The following is a 14,354-nucleotide window of genomic DNA, read 5'->3' on the forward strand; positions in this document are numbered from 1 at the left end:
CCCTCTCAGGGTCTGGGGCAGACAGGTGCCACCAAGTTTCTCAGCCATCATCATCGTTATTGTGATAAAGCAGGTGAGCCAGTGTCCCACTAGCCTCTGACATCCGCCCTGTGACCCCGGGTTAGGACTTTACCCCACTTCACAGATAAAGAGCCCCCGCAGTCCTGCCTGCCTCTGGCTGGACGCCTGGCCTTGTGCTGGCAGGCCCTCCTGCCAGGCTTCACGCGCATGGGTGAGCATTTTCCACTCAGGCCCTTCACACCCTGGGCACCTGCACCCAGCGAGGAAGCGGCACCAAGCTCAGCAGGGGAAGGGGTAGCTGTTTAATGAGCAGGGTCACATTGGCCTCTGGCCCCTCTCCCTGCATGCCAAAATAAACACCCAGGGACATGGTATCTCTTCAGGAGCTGCTCAGTGGGACAGGCTCTGAGAGTGACCCTCTCTGGTTAGTCACAACTACCACTTTATGCAAGAACACAGCACCCAGGGACCCTCAAGTGGGAGCAGGAACAGAGCCTCTCAGGAGGCCCAGGGAATCACAGCACACACACAGGTCACTACCACCGTGGCTGTACCAACTACTGCCACTCAGCAGAAACCAATTCCTGCCACTCGGACTGTGACCTGGATGGGGCATCTGGGGCCCGGGCATACCCTGAAGCAAAGCTGCATTTCGTACAGCTGGCCTGGCAGCCGGGGTGTCCAGCTGCTCCAGCTGCGGCTAAGGGGTTCAGGCCAATCCCTCCCTTCTTGGGGAGCTGGTCGGCTGTCTGTGAAACGGGGAGCTTGCTGGCCTCTGATGGCCAGCTCTGGCCTGGGCATCATGACAGGCTACATCAACTGCAGATTTAACCCAGAGCACCATGGAGCTGCCCAGCAGGAGCAGGCAGCTGGCAGAGTGGCAAGAGTCATCTGCGTGACTAGCAAATGACGTCGCTGTCTTCCCAGAGCACCCAAGGGCAGGGGACAGGCTTGATAAGACATGCCCCAGACCATGGGCCAAAGGAATTGTTTTCATGGTTTTATAGCAAATAAAAAGACCAAGTTAAATTTCAAAAAAGACCCTGTGGCATGGCGTGGCAGACAGCAGCCCGGCAGGTTGCGCCAGTGACTCCATCTGGAGAACTAAGACACCCCACAGGGTCCACGTCATGCAGGGAGGGTGAGGCAGGGCCAGCCCCCAGACCCTGATCGGGTCTTCACACCCCAGCCCCAGGGCTGCTGACCCAGACCCATCCCAGGGCCCTGGCAAGGTGGGTGGCTGAGCTGGCCAGTGCTCTCAGCTCTCATTTCCACAGTGCTATGAAATGCTGCTCCAGCAGCATTGAGCCTGGAACTGTCCAGACCACCCAGCCAGGTAGCCCCTGTGTCCGGGCCTCCGGGGACACAGAGGTTACCTGCCCTGCGTTTGCTTTCGTCAGTGACTCCAGAGCTCCCAATGGGCTTCCAGCCTGAGGAAACTCCCTCGAGTTGCAACAGCTCCCTCCCAGTTACGTGAACACAGGACGAGCGAGCAATACCTTCTTGTTCTGGAACAAAGCAGACTCCTCTCCCTGGATTTCTGAAAGCTGCCCGCACCTCCTGGACCTGTCAGCCAGCCCCATGCCCAGGCTGTCAGCACCCTCCCTCTTTCTGCACCAGGCAAGCAGATCTATATAAAGGGGGTCCTGCCTGCGGGGGCCGGCAGTAAGCAGACCATGTGACACATATGGCATAGGGCCTGACAGGAATGCCCTTAGCTGGAGGAAAGGCATCTGGGCAATTGGGACAACTCCCTGGGGTCTGAGAGGGAGCTGGGCAAAGGAAGGGACAAGCATTGCAGACCCAGGGAAGAGCACATGTGGAGGCCCAGATGCATTGGTTAGACTGGACTGGAAGGGGCAGTGAGCCTGGGGGAGGGCAGGAGACAGAGCCAGGCACAGGACCAAAGTCCAGGGAAAGCCCTAGGATTTGGGCTTGGGCTGTGCAAGTGATGCTGCTCCCCAAGTGGGAGGGGGTGCTCCCGAGAGGGGCAAGGCCTTGGGGCTGCAGGCAAGGAGGCCAGGGCAGGGGCTGAGCCAAGGCGGGGCTGCTGTCCCTTGCAGAGCATGGACCCCTGATCACAGCAGGCAGGAGGTTCCTAGGGTGGTGTGTCACCCAGCCTGGAGCCATGGCCATGATCTGAGATTAGCTCAGGACAGAGGAAGGCCTCACCAGGCAGGTCAGTGCCAGGGCTGGGCAAGGACTTGGGCAAGACTGACACTACACTATGACTCCAAAGGCCCATGGTGCTGCTCAGATGTCACCGGACATGTGCTGGGGCCCAGCATCTGACCCTTGACCCCAGACCCCATGACAGGGCAGGACCTGAGGCCACCAGCTCCATCTGCGATCTGCACAGGCACTCCTGCACACAGGGCTTGCGACTGTGCCCCTTAGCTATCTTGTCCCAGCAGGACCTCCTCACCCCATCTGACCCCAGCAACTCAGGCTCTTCCTTCTCCAAGGTCCTGCTCCGATGCCCCCCATGCACCATGGGCACCTTCTCCTGGCAGCCCCCTGGCTGCTGTCTTCCTCCTCTAGGCTCTCAGCTTTTTTAGGCCTCCCTGCTGGCACATCTCGCAGCACACAAGTGGTGGTTGCAGACCGGGCCACCAATGCCCCACCTGCTGTCCCCACCCACCAGCTGCTGTTAGGGCATGGCTGAGCCTAGACTAGGTTCTGGCTTAGGGGGAGTGCCGGGCAAGGAGGAGGGGACGGAGGAGGGTGGAAGGATGAAGGGAGGGCGGGCCAGCTCCCTCTGGGCTTCCCTGTGCTGGAGAAGCCTTGGTGTGCCTGCGATGGGCTAGCTGGGACCATATCTTGGTCACTTTCCCCAAGGCCCAGGACTCGAGCACAGGTCCATCCTCGGTTGCTGTCCACCCACCATGTGCTAATGGAGCCTTGGGGTCTGTTCTGGCTACAGAGTGCCTGGGGCGCACAGAGGAAGGACAACTGGGGTCAGGGGGATGTGGGGCTGGGACAGGACAGGAGGCTGGGATGTGGGGAGAAGACAGACGTGGAAACAAGGGTCATGTGCTTTGGCTGCCACAGCCTGTTTCTTCACCCACCACATGGACATAGTGCCACCACCCACACAGAGCTGAAGGCTCCCAGGTGCTCAGACCATGTCCACCCAGACTGGCTAATGCTTGTGGGGTGCCTGACAAACACCAGCCCCAGCAATGACAGTGCTGAGCTGGGGAGTAAGTCCCCATGGGGGAAAGATGGGATGCCTGGCCCTAGGGGGAGATCGCTGCCTCCCTGGTCACTGTGAAGACTCCCACACTCTGCAGGGTGGGCCACCCGTTGGCTGGGCCTGGCTCCTTCTCTTTCAGGAGCCTGAGTTGCATTTATTGCAGCCACCTGTTGACTTAGTGAGTAGGGGAAGCTCCAAGCGAGCTCACCCGTGGTTGCGAGCTCACCTGTGGTTGCGAGCTCACCAAGCGAGCTCACCCGTGGTTGCGAGCTCACCCATGGTTACGAGCTCACCCGTGGTTGCGAGCTCACCCATGGTTACGAGCTCACCCGTGGTTGCGAGCTCCAGGGCCTCCAGCACAGAGGGCAAAGAAATACATGTTTCCAAAGAGGTCAAGAATGAACACGTCATCAGTGGGTGAGTGAGCATGTGAGAGTGTGATTGTGCCAGTGTGTGTGTGTGTGCCAGTGTGAGTGTGTGTGTATGAGTGTGTTAGCATGGAGTGTGTGTGTGTATGAGTGTGAAAGTGTGAGCATGTGTGTGTGTGAGAGTGAGTGTGAGAGTGTCTGGGAGAGTGTGTTTGAGAGTGTGTGAGTGTGTGTGGAGTGTGTCAGTGTGTGTATGTGTCAGTGAGTGTGTGTGTGTGAGTGAGTCTGTGTGTTTCAGTGAGCATGTGCGTGTGTGAGTGTGTGTATGTGTCAGTGAGTGTGTGTTTCAGTGCGAGTGTGTGAGTGTGAGTGTCCGTGTGCATGCATATTGCTGAACTGAGCCTTTCCATCAGCTGAGCAGGGGTTGACAAGCTACAGTCCCTGGGCCTCATCTGGCCCACTACCAGTTTTTCTTTGTAAATAAAGTTTTATTGAACATAGCCACACCCACCACAGCTGCTTTCAAATTACAGCAGCAGGGTTGAGTGGTCGCAACACAGACTGTACAGCCTGCTGAGCCTGAACTACTTACTCTCTGACCCTTTGAGGAAAACTGTCCAGACCCTGAGCTAAGCAGGGTTCAGGACGCTGGGAGGGAGCGGGGCAGGCACTGGCCAGCGGAGGACAGCTCTGCCGCTCTGTTTTTCTTTGACGGGACTCTGAGGTTCCCCTCCCCCTGCGAGGGGTCAACACCCCAGCCAGCAGGCCCTGACCTGAAAAGGGCTCGATAAGGACAAAAGCAGGAGCCCATCGACCAGTCCTCACCTGTGTGGCCAGTGCCAAGCTGGCTGGAAAATGTTCCGAACTCTGGCCACGGCCAGTGCAGTTTTGGGGCCCCGAGTGGCAGGCAAAGTGCGGACCATGGCCTCTCACCAGCTGCTGGTGGCCCCCCCAGAGGCCCTGCTGAAGCCCCTCTCTGTCCCCAAGCGGCTCCTGCTGGGGCCCGGCCCCTCCAACCTGACTCCTCGCGTGCTGGCGGCCAGCGGGCTGCAGATAATTGGGCACATGCACAAGGAGATGTTCCAGGTAGGACTGGGCTGGCGCTGCCCATCTGCCATCTGGTGGGGGTGGCTAGTCCCCTGAGCTGCTCTTCCTGAGCGGGGTGCCCGTCCTCCTCAGGTGATGGATGACATCAAGCAAGGCATCCAGTATGTGTTCCAGACCAAGAACCCCCTCACGCTGGCCATCAGTGGCTCAGGACACTGCGCCCTGGAGGCTGCCCTGATCAACCTCCTGGAGCCGGGGGACTCCTTCCTGGTCGGGGCCAATGGCATCTGGGGGCAGCGGGCTGTGGACATCGGGGAGCGCATTGGTAAGGGAGGGCGCAGGGTGGGGTGAGGTCCTCGCTCCCTCCTTCTAAGGCCTCCTCCCGCCAGCCACCAGCCACCAGCCTTGCCCCTCCCTGGTGAGCACTTACCCCCGTGTGCCCTCCGCGCATCCACCCCCCACCAGCCTGCTTCCGCCTCCAGGTGGGCGCCAGGGTGCCCTGACAGGGCTGGAAGCACAGCAGATGCCCCGATCCCCTGGTCTCCCAGACTTTAGGAGAGCTGTTTCTGGAGTGTGTAGGGGCGACAGCACTGCAGGGAAGCCTCTGGTCTGAGCACAAACCCTAAGGGTCCCCCAGCTCTCCAGGGTCTCCAGGCATCAGCTCTGCTCCATGGCAGGATGGGGTTTCAGAAGCCGACCCTCTCCCCTAATCTCAGCTTTCTTTCTGGAGCCTTGGTGTAATCCACACGGTGTGGAGGTATGGATGGAGTTTTCACCTCCAGATTAGATTTTCTGAGAGACAAAAGTCAAGAGCAGGAGCTCACACTGGGCTTAATGATTGACCGTGGCATTTGGAGACATCCTGCTTGGTCAGCTCCACAACAGCCATGCTGGTTAATGGACAACCCCTGACAGCCTAAGAGGGTCCTGGCCCCTCACCTGGTCCCCTTCAGCCCACATCCTGTTTTCAAGAGGAGCCAGGGCTGGGCAGAGACCGAGTGGATATCGGGACACCCAGGCTCCAATGCCCGACGTATGGGGACTGGGCAGTGCCCTCCCCGGTCCCCACCCTGCACCCCCAGCTCAGGCTCTTTCCCAAGGCTTGGGTGGTCCTGGGGTCTTCTCCTTTCCTACGACTCTGGCCATCGGCTGTGCATAGGATGCTGGGGGAGGCGTGGGGTAGCGTGGCCATGTACAGTCACATGTTTACAGTTCACATGATGAGCTCTGCAATGGAGTGGCACAGCCCCAGCCTGGTTGGGCTCAGGGAAGGTGGCCTGAGGACAGGCATTTGAGTGGATCTTGAGGCCAACTCTCACTAGGCACCCCAAGCCTCAGCTCCAACATCCAGGAGGCCAGGATGGCACTGGCTCTGCAGAAGAGTGGCTTTCCCAGAGCACACGGCACCTTCCTCTCTGGCCCAGCGGGGAGGTGCCAGGGTGGGTACGCTCCTGCCCTCACAGGGCCCATCTACTCAGGGTGGACTCTGGTCCCCTACACTGGCCACTCACTGCCCACTCTGCTCCTGCCCCAGGAGCCCACGTGCACCCGATGATCAAGGACCCTGGATACCACTACACACTGCAGGAGGTGGAGGAGGTATGAGCAAAAGTCCTCTCCTTGGAAAAAGCCCACCACCCGGAACTGAGGTGCCCCCAGCCACTCCAGCACACCGCGCCCAAGAGGGGTCAAGACAAGTTTGGCTCCTGCTGTCCAGATCTGCACCGTCCATGGGGGAGGGGGTGTTTGCGGGGGGGGGGGTCCTGGCCCTGGCCCCAGCAGCTGAAGACCCTCTGGAAGGGCTGTCCAGCCCCGGGGAGGCCCCTGCCCTAGCAGCTCTGCCCACAGCTGTCCCTCTGCTCCTCAGGGCCTGGCTCAGCACAAGCCGGTGCTGCTGTTCTTGACCCACGGGGAGTCGTCCAGTGGCATACTGCAGCCCCTGGATGGCTACGGGGAGCTCTGCCACAGGTGAGCCTGTCCCCCCGGGTGAGACTGCCCCTGCGGCGGCAGTGCTGGGGGCAGAGCCGAGCACAGTGCAGGGCCAGGCTGGTGAGGGTGTCACTCTGGTGTGAGAGGTAGCAGGTGAGGCCGAGCTGCCCTCTGCCCACTCCCAGCCTCTGTCCCGTGGGCAAGTCTCGGGTCCTCTTTGCTCTGCACTGAGTCTGGGTGGGCTCCTCCCAGCTGAAGATGACCCCAGGGCTGGGAGCAGGATCAGGTGACCAGGTGCCCCCACAGTGTCTCCTGCCCTCCCTGAGCCCTGCAGGAGATGCACGGGGCAGGCACTCGAGTGGAATCAGACGGGATCCCTCAGGGAAACAGGGACAGGGCCCCCGGTGACCCAGCAGTCCTGTCTTAGGGCTGACCTCAGGACAGAGGGGAGAACCTCTCCACAGCCAGGGAGGGTCACCGTGGCAGGCCCCATCCGAGACAGCCTGCCCCATGGGACCGGCCCGTGCATACAGCTCACAAACGCCATCCAGGCTGACTGCAGCAGGGTCCAAACTGCACCACCCGCGGCCGGCCGGCCTGAGGACTTCTTACGCCTTTCCTTACAAGGAAATGTGGAGGTGGAGGAGGGAGCTGCCGCTAGGGCACTTTCTGGACTCTGTCCTCTCTGAGCTCTGGACGCCCATCCAACCTGCTGTGGCAGAGGGAGGCCCCGGCCTCGTGCCACCAGGTCCCGCAGCCCGCGGGCCGTCCATGCTCAGAGTCCACGCACACTCGTGTGGGGACTCCGCGGCCGCAGCCAACGCCCTGCGGCTCCCTCTTGTTCTGACGTGCAGGGCGGGGGAGAGGAAGAGCTGCAGGTCCCGGTGGATTCTGACAGAGTCCAGGAGGAGGCGACATGAGGGAGGTGGAAGCATCCCCCCACTTCCTTGCCAGGCTTCTGAAGGGTGTGGGGGGCCCTCCAGAAACCCCATCCATCCTGGCTAAGGTTTGAACCTCAGGGCCCAGTCCCGCTGCCCTCTGCTGCCCTCTGCCCCACACCTCCTCCAGGTACAACTGCCTGCTCCTGGTGGACTCAGTGGCGTCCCTGGGTGGTTCCCCCATCTACATGGACCAGCAAGGTAAGGGTATGCCCCAGACAGCCCCAGACAGGCTGCCGCTTAGCCGCTGGGCTCCAGGGCTGCAGAAGGCCTTGCTGGAAGGTTCTGCCTGACAGTGCCTGCAGCTCCACCGCCAGCCCACGCTACAGATCAGGGCCCTGACTCCACAAGGCCCGGGGGAAACACCAGCTCCTCACTGGGGCAGGACAGGCTCCGTGGACTAGTCAGCACCCCAACGTTTCTGCTGGGCTGTCAGACCTGGACGTGAGGCACGGGCAGGACGGAGCAGCTTCGCAGTCTTGAGACACCCTCAGAGCTGCAGCAGGAGCGACTGCAAGGAGAAAGGACCATGGCCCCTGTCAATCATCTGTAAGGGGCTGGGCTGCCTCTGGTCCCACAGAGCCTCAGTTTCTGCATCTGTCACACCCCCCACCAGGCTGCATTGTCAGTGTCAACTTGCAGGAAACCTCAACTGGGCCAACCGAGGAGCCTACCATTCCCAGCATTTTCTCACAGGGGAGAGCCTGAATCCACCCTGGTGGTGCCCGACCCAGCACCCGCTTGACATGGCGTGTCATGTTTCTGCAGAACCCCTCCTGATTAGGGAGCTCCGAGACAGTGAAGAGACAGATTATTCCTGGGCTGACACTCAAACTACTGCTCTGAAAGGAGGGACCTAAGAAGGGGGCCCAGGCCTTGGTGCTGAGGTGGCAGGGCTGTCCCTGGGAGACTCAACGGAGGGAGAAGCCATGCTAAGAGACTCGGGTCTGAGGTCACAGCCACAAGGCTGCAGCACTGAGCTTCGAACCTAGGACTCCCCTGCCCGGCCCCCAATAGTCTTAGTGGAGTCCTGGTCCTCCAGCGCAGAACAGGGCCTGGGCAGGGCAGGCACCCACCGCGGGATGATCCTGCCTGGACGGGGCTTGGCCCTGTTGTGAGCAGTGCCCCTCTCCACAGGCATTGACATCTTGTACTCAGGCGCCCAAAAGGTCCTGAATGCCCCTCCAGGGACCTCGCCCATCTCCTTCAGTGACAAGGCCAAGTGAGTGACCCGCAGACCCTGGCCCTGAGGCAGGGGTGGATGTGCAGTGAGCTCAGGTGGCCCCGGGGAAGGAGGGGCTGGAGCGAGGATGGTAGGGCTACTCGGGGCAGGTGGTGCTCAGAGATGTGTCTGGAACCCTCAGGCCCACCCTGCTCAGGGTGTGCTAGTGGCCAGACGTCTGCTCCAGAGCACCACATTCACAGGGAGCAGGGTGGCCAGGGCAAGGCATGGGTGCCAGGCCCTGGGCCTGTGTGCAGGATGCAGAGCCTGGCATTCCGGAAGTTCCCCAGCCTCATGCCAATGGTTGACCCGGCAAGGACTGGGGGCCCAGGCCCAGCCCCACAAGGTCTCCACCCCGAGCTCAGCTGCCAGGAGTTAATGTAGGAGCTGCCCCAAGGGATGGGCATGGACCACCTGCTCCCCTCTGCAGTCCTAATGTCACCTCACATCCCTGGTGTCCAGACCCTAAGCCAGGCCTGGCATGGCCTGGGGTGGGGGTGAGGATGGAGGACTGGCCTAGGCAGACTGTTATCATCCAGCTGCAGCCAGGTGACGAGTTCTGCCATTTGCCAGAACAGAGACAATTTCAAGGTGACGTCAGGAATTCTGCGTGGGACGTGGGGGGTCTGAGACGCCTTAGGGCCATAAGCGAGGGTGGAGGAGGCAGCTGGGCCAGGAGCTAGGGTGGTCTGGGCTGGACGCATCAATCTGGAGGTGTTGGAGATTAGAGACATTTAAGGTGTCAAGACTGGCCAGTGCTCTAGTCACGGTGCAAGGGTGAGGGGCAGAGCAGGAAGGGGACAGTCAGGGGCCCTGGATTACACCCCAGCCTCTGCCCCAAGGGTATGGCAGCTCCAGGAGAGGTGAGGCCTCAGCCATAGGCCCTGAGCCTCAGTTTCCCCTCTGTCATTTTGACGGTTTGGAGTTGCCCACAGAGCAGGCCCTCCTGTCGTTAGTGAGTGGTCACCTTTGGGTGACCTGTGGATTGAGGCAGGATGGCCCTCTGGTGGGTGGGGGGGACTAGGACAGGGAGAGAGAGAGAGAATCCAACAGAGCGGGGGGACCTAGCTTGGGCCACACCCACGCAGGCAGCAGCACAGGCCAAGGGCCAGCGAGGCTGGGCAGCCTGAGGATCCACAGCCCACCTGTCCCACACCAGCCCCTGAGCACAGACACAGAGGGCATAGGCCCTCCTGGGGGTCCCCACCTTGTTACTTCTGTGAAACAAGACAGCGACAAGATGGGCCCTGGCCTTCAGACCAGAGGGGCAGACACTCAGGCTGGCTCTTCCTCCCCAGGAACAAGATCTACTCTCGGAAGACTAAGCCCTTCTCTTTTTCGCTGGACATCAAGTATCTGGCCAACCTCTGGGGCTGTGACGACAAGCCCAGGATGTGAGGCTGGGCGGGGACAGGTGGTGGCTGGGCGTGGCTGGGCTCATGGGGGGCCGTGCCCTCTCACTACAGCCCCTGCTTATCAGTTTTACACACTGGGCCCGAGCCCCCACCTTCATGCCCCTGCACGCCAACTGGAGCCGCAGGATTCACCAGTGCCAAGCCACCAAATTCCCACACCCCGAGTACCCCTCTCCTCGCCTGGCCTGGAGACATGAGCCCTGTCCTCCTCACAGGGCACACCCTGGGCACTCTGCACCTGACCTCCCACGTCTTCCCATTCCTGGGCCTCAGTTTGCCTCTCTGCAAAGGAGGCCACCTTGGCTGTAAACTCAAGGCCTCTTGTGTTACACCCAGGACAAGGCACCAGGGATTGGGACCTGGTCCAGCGGGTACAGAGGGGCATGTCAGCTTCCACAGGGACACTGGCTGAGGGGGCCCTTGGTGTGGAGGTGGCCACCAGCACAGTGTCTCTGCTCCTGTCTGCCTCCTGCTGCACAGCTGGCCAGGGCCTTCTCAGACCTAGCTGTCCTCCAGCTCTGAGTCTGTAGTTCTGAAACTGGACTGGGAGGGGGCCCATTGTCATAGAGCCTGTGTTGTGGGGGCTGGGACTGACCAAGCTACTGCTCCATCCCTCACCCAGTAATGGTGGACCAAGCACCCCCCACCCCTGTCTTCCAGATACCATCACACCACCCCCGTCATCGGCTTGTACAGCCTGCGAGAGGCCCTGGCCCTCATGGCAGAACAGGTGCGTGGAGGCAGGGACTTGGCCCAGGTGCAGGGCGCCCTACGGGGAGGTTCGCTCAGCTCCCAGGAGCCCCTGCTAAGATTGGCGTGCCTCTGGGAGGCCACTTTCCCTGCAATCCCCTCAAGCTATTCAGGGGACATGGGACAGGAGGGTTCCTAAGACTGAGAGTAAGCACTGGTTGGCTTGCTGATGGGCCTGGCCTGCAGAGAAGGGGGTCTGCTGACGGGCGGGGGAAGGGCGGGCTCAGAGGGCTGGCTGGGGGCAGGGCCCAGCAGGATAAAGCCCTGCACAGAGCAGTGACGGTGACGGGCAGGTGTGGACTCTTGCAAGCAAAGTAGCGAGTGAGGCCTGCTGGGTTCGAGGTGTTTGTGGAGGGGGGAACGGTCTGGGAGAGGGGGTCAAAGGCCAGTAGTGGGGGTCATCAACGTAAAGGGGGCGCCGCTTTCCTGCAGGCACGTCCAGCTCCCAGGGCGGGGCGGGGGTCAGGCACGGGCAGCTGGGTGGGACCAGGGTGGTGGTCTTGCCCAGTGCAGCATCCACACTCTCAGGACACAGGACAGGAAAGTGGCTGGCAGCACCGCTCGCTGCCATCAGGGTCCTAACGTCCCCCAGAGGCCACTGCCGACTACAGGCCAGAGGCCAGCAAGGGTCTCTGGGCTGTGGTTGGCCTCCCTGCAAGGCTGCAGTGCTGTGCCTCCTGCATCCACGCACACAGTCACTGCCGAGGGCTGGGGAAGAGCCCAGGTGTCCCGTGAGCTGGATGGTCACCCACACTGGGCTGGGGCTGAACGCTCGCAGGGCAAGTGGCTGGAAAGACCGTGAAGACAGCCGTGGGGTTGAGCTGGCCAGAGAGGGCGGCGAGAAAGTCAGGAGAGAGGGGACACAAGAGGGTGGCAGGCTTGGCAGACCCTGCTGGAACACAGGGTGGGGTCAGTCTACTGGGAGGACAGAGTAGCACCACCGGCAAGGCAGGGCCGTGGTGACCAGGGAGCTGGTGGCAGGGGTCGGGGAGGACACACAAGGCCAGGGTTGGAGAGACTCCCCCTCACCCTCCCCGTGCCGAGGTAGGAGCAGATCTGGACAGGGAGACAGCAGAGCGGGGGGCTGGCCTCCAGGGGATGGAGGGCTGGAGTGGCCACCCGAGCCTTGGTTCTGGTTCTGATCCACCCCGTGCTGTGTGGCCAACAGCCCCTTCCCCTGCCTGGCCTGGATCCCTACCTCCTGCAAGGTGCCCCCACCTCGTCTCCCCGGGGGGTCCCTGGACTCCACCAACAGGCTGGTCCCCACCTCTCTTCTTCTCAGACCTATTTCTGCCTGCCCCAAGGTGGTCCCAGGCTCAGCCCCTGGGGCAAAACCAGGGCCCCAAACTGGGGGTTTCCAGAAACTCCTGAGGGGCTCAAATCCCAAACCTGAAGTTGCCCCCATCACAGATGCCTATGGAGCCAGGCTCTCCCCCTATCACCACAGAGGGAGAGGCTCAGTCCTGCCCTGCCCACATCAGTGCCCACCCAGTGCCTTGTCCCCAAGCAGGGCCTGGAGAACAGCTGGCGGCAGCACCGGGAGGTGGTGGCCTACCTGCACGGGCGCCTGCATGAGCTGGGGTTGCAGCTCTTTGTGAAGGACGCGGTATGGCAGCCCCTGGTGGGTGGGCGGCCCTGCACCCATGGGGGCCAGGGCAGAGAGAGCTCTCATCCATCCCCCCTTGGGAGGGACTCAGCATCCCAAGGACACAAAGGGGAGGCTGCCTGGTGCTGGCCTGTGGCTCCCCTGGTGGCGGGGAGGGGCAGAGGGACGGGGGAAGGGAAGGCTGCAGTGCCCAGGCCTCTGGAGGCTGGATCTCAAGAGCCCTCCCCCAAGCCTGCTCACCTGGGAGCAGTTACCGGGTCGGGTCGGCCTGTGATCTCCCAGCTGGAACTTGCCCATCTGCCTCCTCCACGATCTCCCAAGCCACTGCCGAGTACCGGCCCCTGGTGGGGGTGGGGTTAGGGGTGGGGTTAGGGATGGGGAGTCGGCTCAGTGAGCCGGGCCCCCCGGAGTCCTCCAGGAGAGGGAGGACACAAATGACCCTGCTGAAACAAAGTGGGAAATTAAGGACTCTGCAGGGGCAGCTGCTGGCAGGGGTGGCAGCCCTCCCTCCCTCAGCTCTCTCTCCCTGGCCAGGGCAGGTCAGGCCAGGACAGGGGGCCCCGGTGAGAGCCATCGTGAAGGTGCATGCAGGCTTCTCACCCTATGGCTGAGCCCGGCCTCTCCTGCAGGCGCTCCGGCTGCCCACGGTCACCACCGTGGCCACACCCGCCGGCTATGACTGGAGAGACATTGTCAACTACGTCATGGACCACTTTGACATTGAGATCACAGGTGGCCTCGGGCCCTCAATGGGGAAGGTGAGAGACAGCTCCTCGGGGGCCCAGGCCCTGCTGCTCCGAGGGCCCAGGGCAAGAAACTAGACTCGCCACCCCCACATCGAGCACTGCTGCACACCAAGTCCGGGGCGAGGTCGGAGGTCATCAGCAGGCCCAGGGAGCATCCCTTTCCCATAAGGAGGGACTTGCGTGAGGGGGGATCTGGACAAAGTATATCCTGCTGCCGCTCCCACCGCAGCTTGGTGAGGTCACGGGGTTAGGCCTTACGATTCCACTCAGAGGGTCCTTCCCTCCCTCTGAGAGGACCTGGCTGACCAGGCTGGGAACTCCAATCCTGGGTCCAGCTGTGTCTGCTGAGCCAGCGATGCTGAGTGACCCCACTGGCTGCCATCCAGGACTCTCTTCCCAAGCTCTGTGGGTGCAGAGAGGGGAGAACTGGCTCTGGCCGGGGTCTTCAGGAGCCTCCCTATATGACCTGAATGAGGCTCTTGGCTCCCCTTCAGTGCACAGGGTGGGTGGTGCCCACACAGGGTGAACCCACCCTGACTCTGACCAGCCCCCAGTCAGCACCGGGCAGGGCCCAGATGGGGGCTGATGTCTCCTCCCTGGCCTGTGTCCCACCAGGTGCTGCGGATCGGCCTGATGGGCTGCAATGCCACTTGGGAGAACGTGGACCGGGTGACAGAGGCCCTGAGGGAGGCCTTGCAGCGCTGCCCCAAGAACAAGCTATGACCTGCCTGCCAAGCCAGCCCACGCCTGGTCCATGCCCACCTGGAGGGCCTCAGGGCCCAGCGGCAAACTGATTCTACAAGGTCAGCGGGCCTGGGGCCAGAAAGCTGCTGACCTGGCCCAGGCGAGGGGCAGGGAGAGGACCAGGCAGCCTGCCCTGGCCCGAAGTGGTCTTTTCCCTCCAAGGGGGACCCCCTGCAAACATGTGGGCTCAGGACTGGCAATGCTTTCCAAACAAGCTGCTGCAGTCCCCACAGCTCACTGCCTTTCAGGAATATTCAATAAAGAGCTGGTTGGTCATCTCTCCTGTGCTGGGGAGTGGGCTGAGAAAGAGTCTGACAGGCGGGGACCTCTGCTTCCTGCACTAGTGTGTGCCTTTGGGGGAGCCCCTCATGC

The 14,354-nt window shown here is 61.8% G+C and overlaps 1 protein-coding gene across 1 annotated transcript; it reads left to right on the forward strand.

Moving 5' to 3' along the window:
• The first annotated feature begins 4,440 nt into the window (after window positions 1–4,440).
• Window positions 4,441–13,961, forward strand: AGXT (alanine--glyoxylate aminotransferase). Its single transcript, XM_063080793.1, has 11 exons — window positions 4,441–4,671; window positions 4,765–4,957; window positions 6,167–6,231; window positions 6,500–6,600; window positions 7,630–7,700; window positions 8,637–8,721; window positions 10,020–10,115; window positions 10,797–10,866; window positions 12,397–12,492; window positions 13,122–13,250; window positions 13,854–13,961. Exons 1-11 carry the CDS (start codon window positions 4,441–4,443, stop codon window positions 13,959–13,961), a joined length of 1,245 nt encoding a protein of 414 aa, XP_062936863.1.
• Window positions 13,962–14,354: the final 393 nt, after the last annotated feature.

Source organism: Cynocephalus volans, chromosome 1 (genome assembly GCF_027409185.1).
Source record: "Cynocephalus volans isolate mCynVol1 chromosome 1, mCynVol1.pri, whole genome shotgun sequence".
Taxonomy (NCBI): Eukaryota; Metazoa; Chordata; class Mammalia; order Dermoptera; family Cynocephalidae; genus Cynocephalus; species Cynocephalus volans.